At 40.9% G+C, this 26,281-nt stretch overlaps 1 protein-coding gene across 1 annotated transcript; it reads right to left on the bottom strand.

Moving 5' to 3' along the window:
- Positions 1-370: 370 nt before the first annotated feature.
- urb1 (URB1 ribosome biogenesis homolog) lies at positions 371-13,574 on the bottom strand. Its single transcript, XM_079353381.1, has 39 exons — positions 13,324-13,574; positions 13,050-13,189; positions 12,819-12,970; positions 12,602-12,731; positions 12,401-12,497; positions 12,233-12,318; positions 12,021-12,146; positions 11,757-11,887; positions 11,472-11,667; positions 11,236-11,373; positions 10,957-11,130; positions 10,735-10,867; positions 10,524-10,646; positions 10,291-10,403; positions 10,087-10,206; positions 9,586-9,702; positions 9,348-9,486; positions 9,090-9,248; positions 8,377-8,576; positions 8,062-8,280; positions 7,798-7,983; positions 6,860-7,697; positions 6,540-6,744; positions 6,277-6,463; positions 6,140-6,198; positions 5,861-6,048; positions 5,651-5,761; positions 5,509-5,572; positions 5,254-5,422; positions 5,028-5,124; positions 4,778-4,938; positions 4,575-4,686; positions 4,267-4,373; positions 3,912-4,055; positions 3,634-3,743; positions 3,329-3,535; positions 2,863-3,104; positions 1,472-2,044; positions 371-709 (listed from the first exon to the last, which is right to left on the bottom strand). Exons 1-39 carry the CDS (start codon positions 13,448-13,450, stop codon positions 519-521), a joined length of 6,771 nt encoding a protein of 2,256 aa, XP_079209507.1. The 5' UTR covers positions 13,451-13,574; the 3' UTR covers positions 371-518.
- Positions 13,575-26,281: the final 12,707 nt, after the last annotated feature.

Genomic DNA, 26,281 nt, shown 5'->3' with positions numbered 1-26,281 from the left:
TTTCTAATTTCTCACTTATTATTGCAGGGGTCAAAGATCAAAAAGAAAACACAGTCCCAGAACATCAACTGCCTGACCTGAGATGAATCTGATTGACGGCACATTTTTCAAGTGTGAGCTAATTTGTATAAAATTAGAAGGATTATGAAGTACGATGTTATGTAGCACTTGTCAAATGATTTAACTAGCAGTATTACTGTAATCAGGAATGCTACCTTAGACATGAAACGGTAACAGAAGAGATCAATACTGTGGGAATTTCATCACTGTTGCTTTGAATCTAAACTCTTCAACACTCTTGTGTTCTTATTTTCAATAGCAAATTTAAAGTCACTGTTTTTGTCAAGGTATGCACAAGAAAATGCACTGATTTGTAAATAAAAGTTTTATTTTTTATGAAGGTTTTATAAAATAATTTCAGTCTTTTACATGAAACAAAAATGCAGTAAAATGAATGAATTCAAGATTCTCTATCACAAGTAAGTCTTAAAGAAAATGGAAGTATTCACAGGTTTGATCTAACTCTTCATGGTGATGATTTCATTGCAGATGGCTCTGATGGCTGGTTGAGGCGCCGCTGTTTTGGATGCTTTCTGTTTCTTGCACTTGGCTCTGCTCACCAAACTGATATGTGACAGGAACAGGTCCGTTGATGCTGCTCCACTCCACAACTCATGGATGTATAATGACAACAGACACAGTCCAGCTTCTGGAAAAGATAAAACAAAAAATAAATCACATACACTACAACTTATCGCAACTGAGTGATGTTCTATCTGGCCATCCTTTTTTGGCTCCTCTCTGCCAATTCATGGTTTTTTAGCGGTTGTTTTATCATTAGCAATTTAAAATATCTTAAATTGCACATGGTAAAATGACTGATGTGGTTTTTGGTACAAGCATCACCTCACTAGAACTTTTATTTGATGGGAACTACAATAAATGCTACCAAACATACACTGTCTTTATATGTTTTCATATTCCCATGGTTTAGCTCATGAAGTAAGTCTTTCTAAAAATGTCATTTAAAAAAATCTTCAGCTCCCATCAGTATGTCAGTACACTCAGGGACCATCAGAGTCAGCTTTATTGGCCAGGTATGTTTAACACACAAAGAATTTAGCTTCAGTAGACTGTGCTCTCTTTGTACAATGTTAACATTAAATAAAAAGCATTAACTAGAAATATAAACAAGTAATTAAAAAGACTACTATGTACAAGACTAGAAAAGATAAAACAATTATTGCCTTGACTCAAAATAAATAGTACTTTCATAAATGTCCATAACTGTCCTGCTGATGATGTAATATCTGCTGAACTAACATCAACTAATCAATTCTTGTCTTTTTGCATTATACTAAACCTTAGAAACAGTTAAGCTGCGGAAGTTATGAACATTTATTTTCACAATATGGATGTAGTATTGTTGGTTTGCATACTAGCTGTCTCTCAGTGAGGTTTATGCTCTTACCACGTCTACACTGATCGTCCGAGGCCTCTGGCAGGCACGCAGAGACGACTGCCTGGTGCAGCTCTGGAAGGTGGCCTTGGCTCTCCAGGAGGTGTGTCATAATGTTGGTGAAAAGTTGGCAGGTTTCCACTCTTGTTGAAATGTGACACTGAGTCTGAAGGGTCTGATGGTAGAGTCGAAGAAGGTCCGCCTTAAAGCCCGGATCAAGTAACATAAAGTCAACATTTCCTCTGTGCTTAACCACAACCTTTTGAACCCAGTGCAGGAATTCTTTGGTTCTGTTTTCATCATACACATCCTCCACCAAGCACCTCAGGGACCACTTGGTAAGCAGGTGCGCAGTATCACCGGCCAACCCACTGGGACCCACTTTGTCCCTTGGCTGAGCTAACTGGGATTCAGAGAAGGGAAACACAGGCTGCCAGTGAACGAAGATACTGCTGAGGTAAGATTTACACTCTGTCAGGAGAATCTGTTCTTGTTTCTCAGTCTCAGCGTCCTCTGCCAGATTCTCTTGTTTTGAGCGGGTCTTGGAACCAGAACTTTTACCACGGGCCTTCTCCTTCCCGATCCCTTAGGAGGAGGCAGAAAAAAAAACAGTGCTTAGTACACTAATAAAGCAAGAATGATTTAGCTATTGTGAAACAGGAGATTTAAGAATGTTTTCAGTCATAGAAGAGTCTAGCATGTGATGCTATCACAGCAAAAACAGTGTGCTTTATCTAAAGGCTCATTTTGAATGACTTTTCCTCCTGATAGGGAAACTAAAGGTCAGCAAAATTAAAAAAAAAAAAATCTGCCAACCTTGAACAGTTATTGACAGAAGCCTGAGAGCCTTGAAGAGTACAACATTCCTAGCAATGGTTTGGCTTCATAATAAACCCTAAATGCACAATAACACATTATAATCATGTGTTTTTGGTATTGGCCCGACGTATATGCCTCATAAGATAAATCAAATACACCACAACAGAATCTAATTAACTGTGAAACCAAGGCTGGCTATAAATCAGCACAAGGTATGATGGATATAAATACACACATGCACCAAAGTCATACCTCATAACCTGAACTTGTGATTGGGGTATCTGTGTGATTTTGACTATTAATGAATTTTGGTCAAATTGATTTTTGAGTTTTTCTGTATTGTCCTCCCACACTGATTGATTGGGCTGCTTATGCTCTGTTGTCTCATGCTGCTTTAAAAAATCACAGATGAGAAGTCGTACTGCAATGATTCCCATCCCACTCTGACTGTTATCATCCACCGCAGCAGTGTTATAATACTTGTTCTCATGTATTTTGTCCAATCTTTTGGCAGACTGACAACCAGGAGAGTATTTGCCTCTTATCTTGTTTGGATAGAAATCGTTGAATTTAATGAGACTTACCCAACAACTCTTTCACTTTGTGCTTTTCAGACAAGGCTTGTATCTGGGTAAGGAGTGCTGCGTTTCGGGACAGGGAGGCCCAGCAGAGAAGCAGAGTGAGGGCTTCAGTACCAGAAAGGAGCTGTGGTTGCAGTGTGAGCCAGTCCGCCTGTTGGCTCATGTTGAGAGCTGTCCCGCGATGTTTCAATATAGAGCGAAGAGTCTGCAGAAACAAGCTGAGCTGTGTGGCCTTCACACGCAACCTGATGGGAGGAGATCAAACAAGCACTGAAATCCTTGACCAAAGACGGCGACTGTTTATCGACGTCGGTTCTGACGGACACCTCCTGTGAAATCAGCTGGAAACTTTATGGTTCAAATAAAAGTCAACGCCCAAGGAGTGACTTTAATCTCCAGTGAACTGACATTGTTACTGGGATGCCTACAACTGCTGAATGTTCAGTACCTGCTGGTTACAGTGCTTTACCTGAGGTGTCTGCTGACACTTGATGCCACACAAAGGAATTCACTGATGAGTGGCAGTGGAAGACACTTTGTGGAGCGCTGAGGTTTCTCCTCTGAAGATGAGATGGTCTCACTTGCCTCCACCTGCTTCTCTTTCTGCCCGAGGTTAGTGAACCACAGCACATGGAGCAGATCTATGATGGCAGCAAGCAGCTGCTGGTTGAGATTCCTGAGGAGAATAATAAATTGAAGACTCGAGAAGAAAATGTGTAGTTTTGATAATAATGTACGAAAACGGAGCAAAATTAAGGACTGCTCCTTACGTACCTTTTTTCAACCATCTGTATTATCCACGACAGGAGTCCACAGGTCTTGGTGAGGTTATAAGCAGCTTTGGTCACACGGGCCGCCTTGGACAACACCCTGATAATCTGGGCCTAATGGAAAGTTGACAGAAATGTTTTTTATTTTCATGTTTTTCTTTATATATAATCCACGACTGTTCACATTTTTCATTTATGATTTCTGTGCACACTTGAAAACCTGTCTTGACCCTTGGCTGAACTGTTAATGTGTTGCGTCAGTGTGATTCCCGCAGTGTTTACCTGAGTGGGCTCATCACACAGGGGGCTGCTGCTGAAGCCTAAAAGGGTCTGAAAGATGCCTTGTTGGTCACACAGTTCATAGCAGTGTCCATCGCTTATCCCTTCCTCCAGCACACTCAGGATCCACTCCCGTTCCGTTTTGTGCTGGAGCGGAAAAAAGAAGACACGGAGTCAGATGCTCTCACAGCTGACAGAGACAGAAAGCATCAGTGAAAGCAAACAGGCGAAGGTTAAATGTTGTTAACACAGGAAGGGTCTGTTTGGACTGTCATTTGTCTGTTCAGGGTAAAACTCACTAATCAAGGTTGAAACGTCGCAGTACAAATAAACAACAACAGTGTTTATGTAACTTTACCTCCAAGTCAAAGCCATAAAAAAGCTTGAAGAACTCAGGGACTCTTCTGAAGTCCAAACTCTGATGGGACAGCAGGAACCTGTTTAACACCACATACATGTAGTCCTCTGGGGGGGGAGAAAGAGAGAGACAGCAAAGACAGTTATGCAGAGGTCGATGATAACACATGTTCTTTATATAGAACTGTAACATTAACTCTTATATGACAGATTGTCTAGTAAGATTGAAAAGGCTCAAACTGCCTCCACAAAAATCTCTAAACAATGCTGAAGGCGAAGACGGAGTTAATGGTTTTCAGGGTTACACACCAGGTTTGAGCATCTGCTGAGCCACTTTGGTGACGTAAGAGGTCAGAACAAATGGAAGCCTTTGATTCTGCTGTCGGATCCCATTCCTCACTGTATCCATCAGGTACAGCAACTATTTAATCAAATCAAGCTCGTCAGATTTCAGAAGGACATTTCAACAGAGCTGACATTTCAAAAGGAACACGTTTCATTTGGCTCTGTACCTGTCTCTTCTCTCTGAAGCGAGCCCCCTCCAGGTGTTGGTAGAAGCAGCTCAGCACATGATACGCAGCTGCTCTCACTTTGGGGTCGTAGCTACTTAGGGCCATCACAGTAACTCCCAGGGCGTGGCTGGATACAAACTTAATGCAGTCAATCACACACTCTGTTGGGTAGAAAAATGAGAGAACCGAACATAAATAAATCAGCAGTAACAGGTTTGAAGGAATGACATCATCGCTGTAAAACACTCACCTGGCCCCAGGATGGCGCTGAGTAGAGGCAAAAGAAAACAGGGATCATACAAATCCCCAAGGTCCTTGACTGCATTGTCGGAGAACAGCTTATCGTTCTATGGAAATAAAAAATGAAGAGTTATTTAAGTTTAATTTTCTACTGTATCCCCTTTTAGAAACAGCCTCATAATCACATTAACACTTAGTGGATTTATCTTTAAAGGTGATGTGAAATCAAGGTTGACCTGCAGGAGGATTCTGCGACGTTGGGGAAAGTGGGCAATAGTGTGCAGCATCCTGTCGGGTTTCAGCAGGGCCAACAGCTCGTCTGAGCTCGCCTGCTTCCACAGGGAAGCGCCCAGACTTTTCCTGGTCTTGTGATGCTCCACAGCTGCAGGGCCCCACAGGAAGGATCTAACATTGAGCACACACAGTGAGTAGTCTGCAAACAAAAGGTGTACTTGTGGCGTGCACAACGTATAAAGATTCTAGTTACGCACTGAAATGTCAGCAGACTGACGTCGTTTCTTTCGTATTCGTGAAGCAGCAGTAACAGCTCCTGATCTGCAAACCAAAAGAAGATGTGAGAGGAAAGAAAAACACAAACAAGCAACGCCATAATCATGATGTGATCCAGTTCACCTGTAGTACTCAGTGTCACTCCATATGCTCCAAGAAGAACAACAAAGTGATTGGTGTTACAAACACTAGGACACTTCTTCACCAAACACAGAAGAAGGGACACCAATGATCCTGAAATGAAAGCAACGCAAGTTTTTTGTTTTTTTTCTTCTGAAATAAACGACTGTTTTCAGGTTTTTATTTCTCGCTTTGTTTCGACTGTCGTCGTACCTTTAGCCTGACGTCTGCTGGGCTCTTCATCAGAGTCCAACATGGTGGGCAGGAACAGAGAATGGCTACTGATCATCATGTGAAGGGTGGATAAAGGTATCAGATCCTTCTGGACTTCACTGCCGCTGTACATCATTTCCAACAAGCTGCTCAGTGAGTTCAGAAAGTGGGGATCTCTGTAGCGATATCTGCAGAAGGAGAATATGTTTCTGCTCATCAAATGTCAGACACAAATGTCGTAACCTTCTAAAACTAAAATCCAGCAGGTCAATCGCTTACTTCAGTCCATTCTTAACAAAACTGTTCCACTCAGATGCAGAAATGTCTTCAGCAGACAGCTGTAGATAAAAAAAAGAAATTATGAAATGCGTCAAGTAAAAACTTAAAATCAGTAGGTGTGAGGAAAATGAACCCACAACAAGTTCTTGCAGTTTTCCCAGGATGGCCTGCTCCTGCTCTGACAGGGAAGAAGTCTGTTCTTTAGAGCGACTGTAAGCCGAGATGAGACACTTGATGGCAGCACTGGTGACAGACTTCCTCCAGGTATCTTTTTCCTCTGGGCACTCAGACAGTTTCTCAGTGATGACGTCAACTAGTTGCCATCTGGAGGGAAAACAGGCAATATTTAGCTTATAGCTTGTGCTACCGGAGACATACAGTATCAAGAATCTATGAATACCTTTCAAAACTGTCCACTTCTTGAAGAGCTGAGGGCAGACTGGAGGACAAGTCTCGAGTGTCTTTGACGTCTGCAGAGAGTTTGAGCAGACTGGCAAGTGTTTCACTTATTTGTGCTCCAGAGTCTTCCGTCAGCTCTCCCAGAGCACACTGGGACAATTCGGAGAATAGTGCTCGCTTCAAAGCCTTCAGAGCTTCTTTTTGTACTACAAAAGCAGAGAATTTGCACATATTTAATAGAATATAAAAGTGTCAATGAGAGCAGAAAGAATGGCAGCATGCATATTTCAGATCAACAGACAACTGGTTTTGAATACAAACCATCCTTGGGCCTTGCTGGATCCTCTCTTTCTGCCATCTTTAAGTAAGCATTGATAAGTGGAAGGAATGTATCTCTCTGGTCCGACAGCTTCTCCATGTTTGTTTGCTCTAGGCACCACATTTCAAATACAAGGCAGTGCGTGGAGCAGTTCTGCAGCAGCAGAGAGCTGATGGCCAGCGTGTCTGAGCAAGGCTGCTTTAGACAATGCAGCAGCACGTCTGTGTGGATAAGCTTGGCACTGCCTGGCTCACTGGACAGCGTGTGCAGGAGGAAGGCCTCCAGTGCAGGGCTGGAACAGGACAGCAGCAGGGTGCCCAGGCCCTGGAGGTGTGCCTGAGTCAGAAAGACGCTGTGATCCTGGGTACAGTTAGCTTTGGACTCTGTCAAGATTTGCACTGCTGCATGACCATAGACACTAAGCTCAGATTGCATGCTCTTACTCCTGGAGAGGATCAGGCTTTCCTGGGGGAGGAGAAGCAGCTTGGAGACCACCTCCCTCAGATAACAGGAGTCCATGTAGCTGTGCAAAGACAGGAGGGCCTGGAAAGGTCGAGACTGTTTTGCAACAGCCTCTGAGCCTTTCTCCATTAGCTCCTTGAGCACAGCTTTTTCTATAGCCCCCATGTAGCTACAAACAAGATCCAGGTGACCAAGATCACATAGAGTGGGGGCGCTAGACTTCAGTAGGGCCAATATGTCCTCATTCAGCTGTGCACACAGATGTTTCAGTCTGACGGGGTTCAGAGTGTGAGGAGGCAGAGCAGCCAGCTCCAAAGCTAGAAACCACTGCTCCAAACATGGATGCTTAAAGATGGAGCTCAGTGCAGAGAGAAGGATCTAAACACAAAGAGTGAATCAGTTATTTCAGTATTTTAAGTATAATCATTTAACATGATAAAATATAAGTATCTCATTTAAGCTCGAAATGGTGTCCAACCTGCTCTTTATTGGCTTCTGCAATGGACATCTGGTTGACCTCCACAAAGAGATCGGATCCTTCTTGGAGGTTCTCTGCTGCTGTCTCAGAGTGGCGGGTCTCCTGAAGGCCTTGTAGCTTGGACACCAAGTCCTGCAGTATTTGCATTAAGGTCCTCAGAAGAGCAGTTCCTGTGTCTTTGGAGAACTGTGCAGAAGGAAAACACGTGTCATGTATTATTGGATTATAAATGATCTGATTAGTTATCCTGTTTTGTGCTCATACCGTGCCAAAGCTTTCCACTGTTGACTTTATGTAGAGTAAGATCTGCTTGATTGCCACTGGAAACTCAACCATCGACATGGAAGCCAGAGTTTCTTCCACATGCTTCCTGAAGTGATCCTCTAGCAAAGGGCTCAGTCCTTGGCTATATGCAGCTTTCATCAATTCAGTGAATGATGAAGGGGTCAATATTCCCGTTTCATGGCTTTCAGATGGTTTAAACTGTAAAAAAAAGGGAGACATTATTTTCTACATCAAGAAACCCCAGGTATGTCAGCCCTTCACTTAAACTATTCCCCTGATCCACCAAAGACTGACCAGCTCCTCCCGACACTGCTGTGGTAGCCATTTGGAGTAATAGTGATGAAGATGAATGATGGAGGGATGAGGAGAAGACGAGAGCTCCGAGGCTGCGAGCTCTTTATCGTGCTGCAGCAGAGCCAGGCAGAGGGGGAGCGGCTCCCTCTGACAGTGCAGCACGTCGGAAAGCACGGCAGACAAGTACTCGTGTACCACGGCTGTGGAAAGAACAGATGAACAGTACGTTAGCAACATGAACACCGCAACATGTCATTTGTCAGTCTAGGAAAGAACTTTTAACTTTGATGAACTCACGTGTCAACTCATTGATTCAAAATATGAAGTCATAGCAGCGATTACGCAGCTCAGCCCAAATGACTCCAGCTTTTCTTCTTGTGTTTTAAACATTGGATCAAATGTCTGTGTTTTATTGAACTTGTTCTTTTGTTGTTGTTCCTGGTTAGTATTTCTATATAAATACTTTTACTCTGTCTTATGCTGATAAAGACCGAAAAAATTATTTGTTACTCATTTGATATAGAAAATTATAGAGTGTCAAAACTGCAACTAAAATGTTTTGGGTGCATCACCTCTATACCTATGTGTTTATCGTCTTTGGTTGGTTAAGTATTTCAGCGATCACTGACTTGAATAAATTATGTTAAACAAAGTTTGGACAACAACTTTTCAGGCCATCGATTTATATTTAAGTGAAGGTTGAAGTGGTTTACCTTTTTCTGCCGGCAGTTTGCTTCGGGCTTCCAGAGCTGCAGGGACCATCGCGCTGAAGGGGAACGTCTGGCTGATGAGGTCTTCACTCAGAGCTGGCCCAAACTGTTCCATCTCACCGTCATTCCCCTCCATAATGACATCCAGCATGTCTAACACATCTACAAGACATCGTCAGATTATAAAACCCCCGAAAATGTTTTACACACAGACTTGTGGCAGAAGGAAAAAAAACAAAACACTGATCTTTTAATGCTCACCATCGATGTGTGAGACCGGGATACTCGCAGTGTCGCCCTCTTGGCTGCTCAGGTTAGCCTGCAGATAAGCTGCCTCCTGCACCAGACTGGCAACCTTATCGGTGTATGTGTGAGAGTTACTCACCAATTTCCCTATCACCTGGAGCGAGAGGACACAAGTTTTAACTACGTTGTCATGATTAATGTCTTATTTTATCTGTTTGTATTGTTTAAAATGAGGTTGCTTAGAAGAGCTCACCCTCTCCAGGAACTGGATGACTGTCTCTTGTTGGTTTGATTCGACTCGGGCCAGCTGGTCGAGCCAGAGCTCAAGCTCATTGTAGGTGTACTCAAACACTCCACTGTCCTTTAGCACCTGGAAACACAAATCAGTAATATGCACTGAGGCTGGCAGAAATGCACATCAGACAAGATCAGATATAAAACATTTGCAGTTTGCAGCTTTAACAACATACTCATGGATAATATTAGACCAAAGAATTACAGTGGTTGAGGCTTTTAAGTAATATGTGAACTTGTCTCCCGAACTCAATTTATCTGATTCCTGATATATCTGAGGAATCTTTAACATATCCTAGAGTTGTGTTGATATATCAAATAATTCATTCTTTAGACTGTGTTTTCTGATAAATGACCCCATGCTTATGTAATTAAAATGTGTATTTAAATTGTATCTTCTTATTGGCCTTTTCTATGTACAGAAAAAGATCTCTGTGCAGACTCAAGTAATGTTCCTTACTTTAAGAACCAGCATCCTCATTGAGTTTTTCAGGTGGCTGCTGCTGCTGCTGACAAACATCTTCAGAAGCAGGTACAGCATTGACTTCTCTCCAGATGACGATTCAGTGTCCGCCACATCCTGAGAAGGAGCGAAACAAAAAGGATTACAGACGAACTCCTTTCAAACAGCGATCGAAATCCAATGGTGTAACTTCTTCTTCACCTGTAGGCGAAACCAGGAGAACTTGCTGGCAGGTAGATCTAAGGCTAACTGCAGTATCTGATACTGTAAAACTGGGGGAACTTCCTCCCTCATTCCTTTATCTGACACGATTCCTGGAGAGGTAAAAAAAAAAAAGAGAGAGAGAGAGTAAGCTTTTTTTTTTTTATTGTAACAGCTACATCCTTCTTGAAACACAACTCATATGAATTCAATGATTTTAAAAAAGGCATCACCTTTTAGAAGCTTGCTGAAGTCAAACTTGCACTGACTAACCAGATGAGGCACAACATTCTGGTACAGACATATAACCTGAAGAATCAGAGCCTTCAGCAGGATCACCTCAGCCGTGTCAGCAACTGCTCATCACAAAGAACACGGTCAAATCATCTCGCAGTGATTTTAACTATAAACAGTATGCATGCAGCCGACTGTAACTGATATTACCTGGAGCTTCATTGTTGTTATCCGTCTTTTCAGCACCGTCTATAGTTTTGTTCTTTTTCTCTTCACCATCTGTCTTTTCCTTCTTGCTTATTGACTGCCACTTTGAGACTATGCCCGTCATATCAGGCAAAATCTAAAAGAAGCGTGAAGGGAGGAAAAGTGATTAACTTAGAGGAGCATCACTACTATTTGGGTGTATGAACAACCCAATCCTAGGCTTACCTTGCTAAGTGTCTCCCTGTACTGTTGCACCAATTCCTCCATCATGTCAGGGGTGCAAACATCTGAAATGTGGGACTCAGATTTATCCAAAAGGTACTTGATATTCTTTTTGGCTCTTTTCAGGATGAAATTCATCATCGACAGAGTTGTGAGCTGCACCGCTGTGTTGGCAAACTGACAGACAAAAGAAAAGAAAGTATTTGAATTAGGAAGATACATTTTCAGTAATTCATGACAGTGTAGATACATGTACTTATTTCACGAATCTCAGTGACTTACACTGAGGCCCTGCGTGAAGAAGGTCTTGTTGCAAACTGGAGGAACAGATATCACCATGATCATGGAGAGGAGGCGAGGGAGGGGGGTGACTTCACGAGTTTGAAAGACTGTGGCAATGTCTGGCTGGGCCTCGTAAATCTGAGCGGTACATTCAACACATATTTGTTTTAGAGAAAAGTTACATCGAAGCTACAACTGGAAAAATCCCTGGGAAAAAAAATGGATGCAGGCTTTACCTTTTTCAGCAACTTCACATTGTCCTGCCAAGCACTTTTGAGGCGGGGGGTGTATGAAAACTGAGTCTCCTGAAAGTACCTGGCCAGAATGTCAGGACACACTTTCAGCACATTCACCACCAGCTCTGCCACCAACACATCCTCTGTGGCCTGTTTCAGTCCCACCAAGAACTGAAGCAAGACAATGTTTCCCATCCTGAAAAAAAAAATATAGAAAATACTTTAATCAGCAAGTGGAGCTCTCAGAAGACAACATAATCAAACTCTGACAGTCGGATTTCTTACCTGCCAGCTGTGCCAAAGCTCGCATCATGAAAGCTGATACCGTGCTTGCGAGAGCAGCACAGGTCAAGAAAGAAACTGTGAACTAGTTCCCGGACGACAGATCTCCCAGCATGCTCCGAGTCGGCTTCCATCTTTTATAAAAACACAAAATAAAACTAGTAAATTCATAACCAACAGTTCAAAAAGTCAATTCAGTTTTGAATTGACAATTTACATACAACAATTTTTGTCTCGACTAACAAAGTCAAAAAGCTATTCACTCACTTTGTTATCATCAGCGGTTGCATCCATGATTCCATTCCACTTATACAGAGATGCTATGTTGGCCATGACGACGGGCGTGAAAAAACGCACTTTCTGTGTTTTACTTATGGCCTTGTTTAGGACAACCTGCAGCAACACAAATCACATCAAATAGAGACAATGATTACATAGAAGAGCAGTTGGATGGAAAGTATGTACTGCAAAGCACTCACTCTAGTCTTCAGTGTAGACAAAATGAGATTGACGATCGACAATCTGTCCTCCTTCACACCTGTACCCAGGATCTCTGGGAGGAGTTCTGATAAACCAAGTGAACTTGTCAATAAAATAGCGGAGATAAGAGAACATTATCTATTCTGAGATGTTTACTGCATTTTTACCCTTGATTTCCAAAAGCTGTCCGACTGTAGCATTATCTCCAGACACCAGGAAAGACAGCACAAATTGGATAAAAGCCATGCGGACATCCGCGTTTCCCTGAATTAAGGAAGGAATAATGTAAGCAAACATACACGTGCACTGATCGCAACAACCTTAACACATGATGATGAACACAGAAAAAGCCAAGTGCTACTTCCCACCTTCTTATCCCTTCTTTTCGCCAGTCCAGACACAACTCTGTTGACGTGAATGTGACTCAAGACCTCTCTGGCAGCTTCGGGACCCTGAGCCACTAAAGCAGACAGGAGGCTGAGAGACTGTCGAACAAACCTGTGCACAAAACAAAAATCACACGTGAGCAGGGAAGTGTGTGGTCAGGACTGAGATATGTATAATATAGGGGATCACAATGCACACCTGTGGCTTTCTGAATGGAAAGATCCCTGCAGGAGTTTCATGTAGTTTGAAACAGTCTTTTTCACAATAGCGTTCCCAACCATGCTGAAGTGAGACAAGTCACTGGCTGTCCTCAGAAGAATCATCTCCAGGCTCTCAAAAATCAGCATCATCTAGCCAGAGGCAAACATCTGATCAGAACTTTTCTTGGAAAAAACAAACAGAGAGAGATCCAGACATGTTTCAGCTTACCTCATCCTCTGTGGGATTGCCTGTGTCTAACAGTTTGAAGATTTCCGCACACTCCATTGAGATTTTTATATAACCTTCAACCACATCATACAGGTCGGGAGAAGGCAGCTTTTTAGCTGTAGATGTGAATTTCTTCAAGCCTGCAGAAGCAAAAGCAAGAATGAAATACAGATTGTTATGAAATACGGATGGCAAGTAAGAAAGGGATACCTCGCTAATGTTTTTATCGTAACGTGTTTGAAATAAAGTGGACATGTGAGCAGATGACACTCACCCTTCATGGCCGTGGTGGGTTCCTTCAGCATGGCTTTAAACGCAGTGCCATTAAACTCTGGAAGCCTTTCTTTCTTCACCGGAGTTTCTGACTCCACCGAGTCCTCACCGCTGCGCTTTTTACCCATTTTAAAAACTCTTAACAAACATATACGAGTGACTTTTACTTTATTTCACTCTCATGCTTTCACAGTTCTGTCACGTTGTGGTGTAAACAGAAAAGCCGTCACACAAAATGTATGTCCGGTGGGAAACTTCCGCTCCACAACTTTGGTTCCGCTTCTGTTTTATTTTATTTATTTATTTATTTTTTAATTCACGATTTTCTGCAAGAGCCTACTGCTATACATACATACATACATACATACATACATACATACATACATACATACATACATACATACATATATCTTTTGCTTGCTTTTTAAAATTAGAATTTCTTTCATCCAAATTCACACAGGTCAATGCAGTTTCACTCCCACTGAATGTAGGAATGACTTGAAAAATTATTGTGTTCTTGTGTGTGTGTGTGTGTGTGTGTGTGTGTGTGTGTGTGTGTGTGTGTGTGTGTTCTTGTGTGTGTGTGTGTGTGTGTGTGTGTGTGTGTGTGTGTGTGTGTTTAGGATTTTGCGTATGTAAGAATGTTAAAGACAGGTTGTTATCATAGATGACAGACTCTGTTTCATTTCTAAAAGATTTGTGCTAATCTGGAGATATGACTGAGTGCAATTCTTTTTTTATACGCCTCAGTTTTCAGCACGTTTGGTTTTTAGTGTCTCTCCATTACAGCATTATTTTGGGTTAACACACACTTCGCTGAGACCACAGAGTGGTGGTTCAGCTCTGTAGCCTATTTGAAGAATGTGTGGTTTACAACATAAGTGTCTCTCTTTTCAGTTATTCCCTCAACAAACATTTGGATGCACTTTGTACCAAAACATTAAAGTTAATGTCAAAATTATACGGTGCTTATGATGTCCAGTAAAGATGGAAAGATATCAATAGACAATATATTTTTGTATATTTGAATTAATGTTCACATTGTGGACATTAGTCTGTCTTAGTAAATCATAATTCCTTCATGAGGGGATTCAATAACCTCTCCTGCAGAATAAACTGAAGTCTTATCTTATCAGTTATTCTATCTATAATTAATTTGAATGTGATCAAAACCCTTTACATTAAACATGAATAGTAACATAAAATCTTTGCAGTATGTGCTTGTGATCAAAGTGCTCTTTCAGTCTGGCCACCAGGGGCCACCATTGCATGGTTTGGAATTTAAAGTAACCCACAAACTTAACTGAAAATGATTTGCAGGTAACTTGATATCAACTTCTGACCACATTATTCAAGAGTGTTGTTTGATAGTTCAGTAATCATGAGAGGCTTCCAGATTAACTGTTTGGACAGAAATATAAAGCTCTTGTAAAGTTGGTTTTGCTGTAGCATGTTGTCTGGGATGTTACTTTGGATTCTGGTGATCTGCTCTGGATGCTATAAAACACATCTGCCTGTGGTGGACAAACCACCAAAGGACATTTTTAGAATGAGGATCTAAAGCAGGCAAATGTTGCTCTGCCTGTTATACAACACACTGTACAATATCTGCAACGCGAAAGGAAATAGTGTTTTGCCTGGAGTTCATGCTACAGTTTCCTCAGTTTGATGTTTTTTTATTTTAAATGCAGAAATGTTGAGACACTCATGCAAATGTCTAAGCTCTAAGGTATTTTATTATTCTGTTTGTTTGTTTTTCCAGAGGTAAAAAAAAAAAGTATATTTTACTCACAGATTCACTTTAGATAGTGAATACTTTACACTCTGATGCAACAGTTAGTGGCTGTGGTCGACTGACTGAGCTGAGCATTTAGTGAATGATCTGACTTCAAGGCATGACAAAATGAATGAAAGCATATATAGAGAAACAAGAAATCCTGGTTTCCTTGCTAGAAAGTAATCTAGACAGAATAATACTGCACAATCAGTAAAGTTTCGATTTGACCCCATGTTGCATTGTTAGCTGATCTATTATTATGAGGGCTATAGAACCATTAGGTAACAGACTTTTATATTTCATTTAGTCAAATATAAAAACCTAAAGTTGGGGTCTTTAGGACCTTTATATTTATGGCGGGTAACAAGTAAATTTGATTTTGTTTTTTGTTTCGTCTAATTCTTTCACTGAGATTGCATCACAGTGTGTGTTTAGTGTTTGTTACACATGTGTTTGGATGAATTCTTATGACATGCGCTTGTAATATACATCCTTACTGTTGTACACTGATGTAGAAAGGTTTGTGAGGGAAATTTCCATTGAAGCCCAACAAAGGTAGAACACAGCACAATGATGAACAGCTGTCAATATGTCCTCCTTTCTTGTTGAGCTCTGTTCCTTGTGTTGTTTCCACCCTGATGAGTAAGGGGTCTCGCTTGTGTAATAGCCGTAGTCTTAAATGATGTGTGTTTGAACCCCAAGGAATGGATATTTAATGCATGAGAGAAAACTCTCCTGTGCTCCCTCTGAAGGACCAGCTGCTGAAGTGGTCGATGCTGGACTTTGGAGGAAGCAGGAGTGGCACGGTTATGTGAAGTCTTTTCCGGTCCATAAATGCCATGTTTATTTTTGAAGTTCTGGCCTGGTGTGCACCACTTCTCTTTTAAACAAAATGGTGGGTGTATGAAGCCTGTCACAACGCTGACAGTGGTGGTCAGGCCTTTATAGCTCTGGGATATAGGAGCAGGATGCTCATGAGTTCAAAGAGCCTGTAGCCACGTGTAGCTCAGGCCGATCATGTCAGCAGGAGGGCAAACTACTTGCTTTTTTTGCAGGGGCAAAGAAAAAAAGCCTAATTTACGGCAGTGGTGTCCTTCGTGCCACAATGTGCTGCACAACTTAGCACTGATATATGATGGAAAGAGCCTTTCAGTGTAATTATTTTTCTGAATACATTGATGTGGATTTTTTATTTTCAAGTTTTTATGACAAAGAGATTTCCAAGTCATATAAAAAACGGTTCAATATTTTTACACTTTCCTCTTAGTACAACTCAATATATCTCAAAGTTATATGCCAAACGTATGTGTTTACTTCCACTGTTACGATGCCAGTGGCACAACTGGGTCTGGATAGAGACACTTGGGTGGTTTCCAAAGAGATTTTTTTCCGCAGCTGAAGCCACTTTACTGAGCCTGTTCTCACCGCAGTGCACCACAGGCCCTTCTGTGGGGTTTCTGTGCTTCCGTTGTGTGCCTCTCAGAGCCTTTCAGGCCTCCTCACAATAACACTGCAGCCAACGCTGTCAAAGGATCAAAGATCACCCCACGCCTAACAAACAGTGAGACACTTGGCCTATCAGAAACATCTGGGAGTGGTTGGGCGCAGCTGTTGGTGCGTGCCCACACCCCTGTAACAAACAGGACTCGAGCCAGATGTGGACATCATCTCACGTAAGGTACAGATGTTTCTGTTCCTCCCAATCACTCACCACAAGCAGAGTTAGGATGCTTTCTGAAGTCCTATTACATGTTGGCTGTTTATATTGCACAAAGATATGGTTCATTGCATCGGGATATGCCAATAGCTCGTGGGTTGTCACTACTCTGTAACTGATTGAAAACAGTGCTGCTCTTGCAAAATGCTTTTGCAAAACAGCGCACATTTTTTTGTTTTTCCGAATGGGTGATTGTAAACCACTAAATATCACTCAGCCTGACCCACTGCTGATATAGAGGTGATGTGGCTGATCCTTTTTGTACATTTTGAATAATAAGCACTTTTATAAAAGTTTTATAAAAGTATGCTGCCAAGATATGGTGCACCACACAATTCTTATAACTTCTCAATATAAAATCCCAGCAGTAGGTCCACCTGATTATTGGTTGTAACCAATGACTTTTATGGATCCACCGTAATATACTGTCTTCTTGTAACCAATACATCTGACAGAGAAGGGATGCCACTTGTTAAAGTCTGCATAACATACAAGACTTAGAATGAAGGATGTTCAATCACAGTTCATTAATAACACTTAAAATTGATTTTCAAAGTTCAGTTTTGACTAACATGAACAAAAATAACACTGAAATAATTATTTGTAATGATTATTTCTATTTATTTATATTAATTATAATTATATTATAATTATTTGTAATATTTGTTATAATTGTAATGTATTGGATTTCCTGAAGTCCCCGTTAAATCAAGAGAGTGGTTAATAATTAAAACCTCATGTTCTCACAGGAAGACCTCTGAGATTTATCACTCTCAGGAAGAGCTGCTATATCACATCTGCTGACTGATGTTCAAGAAGACCACATTAACTCTCCTCATTAACCTGCTCGAGCTGCACTGAACCCCACTACTGTCTTATGTTTTATATAAGAGGATCATGAGTAATGAGGGCAGGAATTAACTAACACTCTACAGTGCCTTCTTCTGACACGTGAATGTCCCTGGAGATTTAAAGGCCTCTGGGTACAAACATAGTTTCTCTTTAAAGACCCCCAACCAGCTGGAGGACAGACTGATGACGGCAAGACAGAAAAAGTAGACGTTGGACTGCAAAAATGGACAACCAGCTGAAATCTTGACTAAAAACAATGCATTCGTGCTGTGATTTTATCACAACCCACAAGTCTTACAAGGCTTTAACTTATGGCGTACACTGCAGAGAACCCCTCCCTCCCCCTTTGATGTACAGAACAAAAACCATTTCATTCATGAAAAAGGGGAGTAGGAGGTCATGGGGAGGGTACCTCACTAAACGTTGCTTCTAATGTCATGCTTGGTGAGCCTGGGCCAAAGATGTTGTTTTAATGGCGTGCAGAGAGAGGGAACAGGCGGAGACAGCAGAGGGAAGAATAACACACTGTAATATCGACCAAAGTGTTTTTCTAATCACTGCAGGGAGCCTGCAGGGACAGAAGAATTTCTGAAGACTGTCTCAGGTCTGCTTTTAACATCATATCTAGTGCATCAGTATGCCAACTTTGCAATCACGAAGGGGTGTCCTCATGTCCATGCATCATTAATTTTACATCTCCACAGTGGATACCATTGCATCATGAACAGGACTTGACATACAATAGTGACACTCTTGCAATATTATCTTTTATCTTTATCTTTTATTTATATTATGTGTGAATAGTGTACTATGTGGAATAATTCACATTTAGTAATCCTATAACAGCAAGACCGACTATATCTAGCCAGTACCTCGACTGCTGCCTGATCCACACTGCACCCGACCCTTACAGTTTCCCCTGTGTGTGGTGAGTCCACAGGAGGTCTGTTCAGGCTGCTCCCGTCCGAGCCCCACGGGCAAAGGTTCGGCTGCCAGGCGCTCTCCTATGGGCCCCAACCCTGGGCCTGGCTTCAGGGTGGGGCCCCTGGCCGCACCATACCGGGCGACGTCTGTAGAAAGCTTTAATGGCATGAATGTTACTTCAACAATACCGGTACCCTTACCTGTGAAGCACTTTGAATTGCCTTGCTGTTGAAATGTGCTATTTACATAAACTTGACTTCAATAATTCACAGTCTATGCAGTGGTTCATTATCAAGCTAAATTGCTGACTAAATTAGTGAAGTGGTGTGAAGGGTGCATTGGTTTGAATGAGTTGGAAACAGATTCTGCAGTTGTAACTTTTCTATACCCTGACCGACAAGCGGAACTCGGATTGTCTCCAAATTTCCGTCCTGAGCATCTCCACCCTTCTTTGATCATACAATCATCTTTCACAATGTCCTCAGCATTTGTTAATTATTTGGCTGCAGGTTTTTGCTCAGGGTTCCCGAACTGATGACTCAGAGGATAAAACAATCTATGTGCCTCAAGCAGAGGGTTGGGGTTCAAACCTTAGCAAACCATCAAAGAGTTAAAAGGGGATGTGGTGATTTACTATATCTGAGGCTAGAAGATCATTTCTTTCACTATTAAAATGATTTGACTGGTTTATTATCTGTCATTTCTGATGGGAAGCCGTTCCTGTGTATTTTTAGTTGTGGTTCCAGCTGCTTTATAGAGTGCTACTGATTATAGTGTTTGTGCAAACCAAAGCACATATGGGTTCGACATGTGTCACAGCAGCTCTTTTCTTAAACATCTGTGCGTGACTAAAACTGAGACACGACAAACTCATGTTGGTTCTTCCTATGAGGCATTGCTGAGATTTACTCCCCGTCACCTTTATCCTCCATTCTTCTTCCCGAGTGTGTTTTGGATTTCTGTTGCTTTGTTCTCAAACTCCTGACAGGCATTTATCATGATTCCCAAGTTGGGCTTATTTTACACAACAAGCCGTGTTGCACGCTAGAGTAGTTTCCTCTTGGGTGATTTCAGTCATACATCATAACTGACCAGCTGTCCAGACTCACAAAATGGTTGTACATGGTCACAGCTGTGTGTTATTGCTCTTTGATGTCACTGTCCTGAGAGTCTCACAGTATAAATATAAGTTGTTTAGTTGTGGAGCATGGCCAATGCAAAAATATAAGACTATGATTTCAGTGCTTCTCCGTGAGACCAAATACAACAGAGGCACATAGAGAGTATTTTTTTGTTTGAATAATCACTCCACAGTATGAGGGGGCTTGATAAGACGTTAGCCTGATCTACTCATATTTGATATTGCTCAGTTATGTTTGGTGGATGATGGGTCTTGTAATTACCCTAGGAGTGTGCAAAGTGAGGGACTTCGTCATCAAAGGTAAATTTAGTCTGGTCATTAGTCTATGAGTCTTTGACATCCCCTACTTGCATGTTTCTGTGCAGCTGTCTTGTACTGTAAATACCCTTTCTTTTTTTAGTATCACTGACTTTTAAAACATCTACAGGGATGCCCAAAGCAGAACATCCCAAATTCTCAAATACTCTTAAACCAGGTGTTTGAGATTTTACAAAAACCTGCAAAATGGTGAGACTTCTCACAGCATCCACATTTATGCTGACAAGTTTGTGTTTCTTATTATAGGTACCTAAAAGAAAAGTTGAAAAAAGTGTAAATCCCCTGTTTGATGTTTTGAACTGCTTCATGCACGACATTCAGTGAGCTGTTTTGTATTGGCATCTGCATCAGGCACTGTTTACCATTTCTAACTATTCAGGGCTGTTTCTTGTTATGTGCATGCTCGCTCATGAGCGTGACCATATGGATCATGTGACCCTTCGACAAATTGTTGGTGAAGTTGGCAGCCTTGAGGGCTCATGCTTTGGCCACAAATACATAGCTGCATGGCAAAACAACATTCTTTGCATGTAGGTTATATCCTATTTCTGTGAAGCTAAAACACAGATCGAAAAACTAATCCTGCTGTTATCTTAGAGAAGAAAGTCTGTGCTCAGACCATCAACAAAATAGTATTACTCAAAGGAGGCCTAGCACTTTCTAGTTCATGCAATGCATGAGTAGACTGACACTTCATCACTTCAATGTGTGCATTAGGTTTCCCCTTCTACATGGATTTGATTTGAAGAAGTTATCTACACATGGAAACTCTTAATTTATTAGTATTTTCTGAACTCACAGGCTTCAGCGGCTACTTGCTAAATATCTTATTTACTACTCAGTAGTGGTTATTTTTGGTTTCTGTGTTGATGTTGATTGACAGGTTCTGAGGGACTTGTGAAACAACACAATTTTAGCTCCCTCTGCTATAAATACAAGAATATCATTTATCGCTGATGGGAGGGTGTAGGTCATTTTGTTTCCTGTGGAACTCACCGAAAGCTTCACATGGGCCAAAGAAAATTATCAATGCAAGTGACTCATAGCGGAGCAAAATAGTTTCCAGAGTTGTATACTATTTCTCTTTATCCTATCACTCAGTGAGAATCAGCTTCCTTTCTCAGTCCCGTTGGTTGTGATCTGTCGGTGTGGCCCTGATGTGTAGCGGAGTTCGGTGAGGTGAAGAAATTAAGGAATTCAGGCGGCCTGCTCTGTGCTGACCCTGATAGTGATTGTTCACTTCACTGCCAAGGCCCATTGCTATGGTGTGTTTCAAAATGACAGACCAAGAAGAGTCAACAGTTTCAGTATTTTCTCAAGTGACAGCATTGTGAAGAGTGGAGTAATGGGATTAGAGGCTTTTCCCCTTCTTCTAAAAGAACCGTTTGCTTGAACAATTTAATTGTTTAGGAAATTCCAGGCCATCTCTCTCAATGCTGTGCATTCCTCTCCTACACAACAGAACGCATTCCTGAGGAATAAAAGTGATCTCCATCAGAATCAGTCGGACTCCCTACAATGTCTGAGGAATGTCGTTCTGCAGGGGAGCAATGTGCTGGACTTTGTGATTGATAGTCCATTAATTAGAAAGAATTCTCTTTTTTCTGAGGTGGGTGTCATTGTTATAAGTCAGACTTATGTTAACAGGGCAAGAGTTGAAGACAGAGTTATTCCTTTGAAGTGTTTGGAATAAACTGAATTTGAAGGATAAAGAATGTTATAAGTATCTATCTTGGGTTGGTTGCTGTAAATACAGACTAAGTTTTAGTAAGTTTAAGTTTAAAGAGAGGGATCTTTTAAAATCAAAAGCTGAACAACCCAATTTTAATTCCAAGCCACATTGATTTGATATCATGCCGGAAGAGAAATTCTTCTGCTGATGAATCCCAAGCTTGGCAGACCATGTTTTTGCTATTTTTTCTGTAGCTGTTTATTTCCAACCCAAGAAGAGAATTGCTTGAGGGAAGTAACAGTTTCATTGATTTTTTCTTGTCATTTGTTTAATTTTCTTTTGTCATTTCTTAACCTTTCCTGAGAATGTTGCAACAAATTCATAGGCACATACAGTACATTCTATATAACAGCAGCTGATCATCATTACCGGTACTCTTCAATAATCTCATTGGCTTTGGTTACCATTAAAATGTGCAGTTTCTTGTTTAATTACTCCAGGTCTGACCAGGCAAATGCAGGATTAATAAAACAAAAACACCAACAAAAAACAAATGTGCTCAGAAATAAAGCGTGCAAATCCCATAGCTGTTTTGCAGCAGCTTTAAACTCTTTAAAGGTGTAGTCCCCTCTGTTTCTCCATACATGGACATATTTTGCCCGTCCACATGCAATATGTACTGTAGGAGAAAGCAAAGTAGTTGCAGGCGCTTGCTCTTTGTCATCAGAGAATGCATGAGAAACAAAATATTGTTGTGGTTTGTCATGGACTGTTCACCCGTTTTTAATGCACCCAAGCACAAGCAGACCTTTTTTTGTCAGCAGAGCTCTGCTTTCTCTCTTCACAGTCACACTAGTCTCACCTAGGACCTACTCACAGAGCACGAGCACAGCTCACAGCATTATGTTTTAAAATGACAGATGGTTTTATTGCTCTATCTTTTTTTTACAGGATAGACTATGATATCACCATTTTTAAATAAAAAAAAGAGCCAGGGGAACAAATTAAAACCCTAAAAATGATCCATGATGGCATATATAAGAAGTCGTAGCAGCGACAGTGAAGTCCTTTGTTGGGTTGCTTCAACAGAAATTAGTTTACTCCCTTTCATGTTTTTTTAAATACATCTGTGGGTAAAATAAAACAGTTATTGGACACAGGTTGCAGCAAACCAAACATTTAGTTTTATGGACTGTTAATCTACGCTGTCTGGACCCTCGTGTCCGTCAGCGCAACAAGCACATCATTTATAGTCACTATCATCAGCTGAACTGACTCAGTCATTTAAGTTAATGGATGTCATGTTGTTGTGCGGCTTGAGTTCGGAGTACTGGCTCAGATTTCTTTACGTGAAAGATTTATTGATGTAATTTTTGGAGTCAGGAAGCAATAACACTAAACAGAAACCTAAAAGATCTTTAACATCATGATTAACCAGAGGATGACAAAAAGCTGGTTCTCCAGAATTTTATTAACCAAATGCAAACCACCTGTGCACTCGTACCTGATATAACTTTAAAGAATTGTGTAGGCCTACATACGCTAGATACGCAATACTTTCAAGTGTTCTTTACAATAAATTGCGACTGAAAATAGTCTTGTTCAATTTGTTCAAGAACTGACTGAAGGTCTTCTCATCCATCAAGTGTAATTCATTTATTTAAACGCTACGTAGAAAAAGAGCTCATATTTCCTCAAATGCACAGTAATCTAGAGTAAATGGTCCGCTTGTGCTTCTGGTTAATGTTTCAACTCAATGAGAGTCCACATTAGACCTCTGTTCAAGCAAATGCCCAGCCCCCCAAACACCACTGTGGTTCTACTTTAAATACCCAACACAATCCAACTTAAAAATGAGTAAACAGTCCCTTTGTTTGGATCAGGAGACACTGCAATAGAGAGACAGCCTAGTTAATGAATAGTTAATATTTTATTGGCCACAATGAACAACTGAGAAAATATGATAATAAAAGAGTGTTGAATGAAATGCATAGCTTATTGTTTCAGGAAACAAATGATGCGTACATGTAGATTTCCTTGAAAAATTCTATATTCAATTTAAAATAAACACAAGATACTTGTGCCCAATAAGAAGGATGAGCACAAACCCCCCCTCCCATTCACACAAACACACACGCACACACACGCCTTGTTCCTCTGCTTTTGCACAACTTCTAGCTGACCTAAGGTACCACATGGCCTTCAGTGGCCACCACAACCCAAACAGCATCTGTCAACTTCTACTGACTGCCTCTCTGCATGTGAACCCCAGGTATTGACAATGCCAGTACTATTATGGCCCCTCACAGCCCCGACAACTCAACCATGAAACTAAAAGTATTAATAAACATCAGGACTAAACATCTACTGTGGATTGTTAGTCAGCACAGAAGAGTAACATCTCTCTCTCTCTCTCTCTTTTCTGTCACTGTGTTCTAAGTCTTGATGAAATTCAGATTCACATTCTTGCATGCTATGATAGAAGCCTTCAAAGGTCTTTTTTGTTACTTAAGGCTCATTTTCAAATGCAAGGAATACAAACCTTCTGAGTTTAACAAAAAACAACACAGACTTCAATGATTTCTGGATCTAATGCTCTTCTCAAAAAATTCAGATAAATGGAAAAGAAAAGTCACAATTATTCTCAGTCTTAAAAACGGAAGTTTGAGGATGTACAACCGGTTGGATCCTCATAAGCTTCTCACTTCATGAATATTGCATGAAGTAGCTCAATAACTACTTATCTAAGCCTATTTTATTTGCATATATCAGGTTTGAAGCACTTTTATTGTGGTTGACGTGAATTAATCTGGCAAAGGTCCTGTCACACAGTCAACTTTAATCATGATTAGACTTGCTCTGTTTATTATTTCTTCCATGGACTCTGAGCACAGCTAAAGGAGCCAAGCTCAGTGGTTTCCCCTCTAATCCACGGTCAAATGTCACTAAAATAGCCATCACAGAAAAATGGCCGAGACCACAAACTTATGATGTGGACAACATCTAACCTCAAAGTAGAACTGCAGATCTGTCCACCATAACAGCACCTTGGCTTTTTTTAATCAGTGTCTCCTCCTATGACTCATAGGCGTAGCGTATAGATGCTCTCCACCAGTGAAGATGATGAGCTGAACTCAGTGGATTCTCTATGCTGGGAAATTGTGCACGGAAAGATATGAACAGTTCAATGAGGGTTAAACGTAACCTTGGTTAAAAGTTGATGCATATAAAGTGCAAGGATGTAGGGGGCAACATAAGTAAGAAAGTGAATTGAATGGGACTCAAGTGCTAAATTAGATGCTCCTCTGGTGTTTTTGTTCAATATATTTTATGTGCTACAAAACAAACATAAACGAATGAATCATCTTGACATTTCTTTTCATCATATATCATTTGTCAAAGTCAGATTATATAGTTCTCTCAAAAACAATTTAAATAGCATGCTGTCAGCAGGATATTTGACCATCCGTAGTTCCGTCAACATGCAGCGTTTATGATAGCTATTTGCACAAAATCAAAAACAAAGGATATTTGCAATAGTAATACATCTTGAGGGACAGGTTGTAAAGATTGTCAGTCAAAGTCATAAATTGTGATGATGATATGAAAGAGTAGAAGATTAAAAAAACATGAGCTCCTCTGTCTGCGAATGGACTCTTTTATGAGGGAGTCAGTCTTTTTATCTAAACATCATTTCAATCATTGTTTTGTTTCTTTGCACTTTAAAATACAGATGAGTAAACAAAATCCATGCATTATCTGATTTAGTTTGTGTTGCCTGTCAGACTGTCAGAATGAGCGACAGTAAAGCATAGAGACCGATAGTGCAGGTGACAGAGACGCTTCAGTATGAAGTAAAGCTGTAGGCTATTCTCACCCAGTTAAAAAAATGAGGAGTGTATATGTGGATCAGAGTGTGTGTGTGTGTGTGTGTGTGTGTGTGTGTGTGTGTGATATGTCTGTATGTCTGTTAGAGTTCTCCTCCTCTTCCTGTGCTGTCACAGTAATAATGAGTTGCTGGCAGAGCTGGAACTCATTCCACTCGGTGATACAGGAGTTCACAGACTCTGGAGACAGAACTGGGTTGCTTGGAGGTGAAAAAAAAAAAGATCGAGCAAGAAAAAAAAGGTTGAACTGGGGTAGGATTGACAGTGACCAAACTCTGTTTTTCTGAAAGTTTTATTACTCTTAATCATCACAAATAGAGTGACAGTTACAGCAGTCAATTCTATTCATAGCGTCACTTTTTTTTATACTGTCACTGTATGTTCATGTGGTTTTGCCATTATACAACTTTATCTCTGTTACTGCCAAGAAGACTCAATCATTTTTCATCAATAATAAAAACTTTTAAAATGAATGAACCTTGAAGAATGTAGGATCAGTTTTATGCATGTACTCCCCTCTCATTAAATATGATTGTTGCCACAGCACGGCACCCTGTTGTTTTTTTGTTTAGAGGCTCTAAATGCAGAGTGACAAGGGTTACCTTTTTTTTTACCTTTCTGAGCTGTTAGTGATCAACAGGAGAGAGAAACAGAGTTAAGACTCTCGCACC

The sequence above is a fragment of the Symphodus melops genome (genome assembly GCF_947650265.1).
Source record: "Symphodus melops genome assembly, chromosome: 10".
Classification (NCBI taxonomy): Eukaryota; Metazoa; Chordata; class Actinopteri; order Labriformes; family Labridae; genus Symphodus; species Symphodus melops.
The sequence above is the reverse complement of the archived record's forward strand: the minus strand, read 5'-3'. Positions and strand labels throughout refer to the sequence as shown.

Coding starts and splice junctions, on each gene's coding strand:
- urb1 (XM_079353381.1), bottom strand. CDS start 13,450: ATGGGTAAAAAGCGCAGCGGTGAGGACTCGGTGGAGTCAGAAACTCCG. Junction 10,207..10,290: donor TCTCCTGGTTTCGCCTACAG/GTGAAGAAGAAG, acceptor GCTCCTTCTCAG/GATGTGGCGGACACTGAATC. Junction 5,762..5,860: donor CAGCAGACGTCAGGCTAAAG/GTACGACGACAG, acceptor CTTTCATTTCAG/GATCATTGGTGTCCCTTCTT.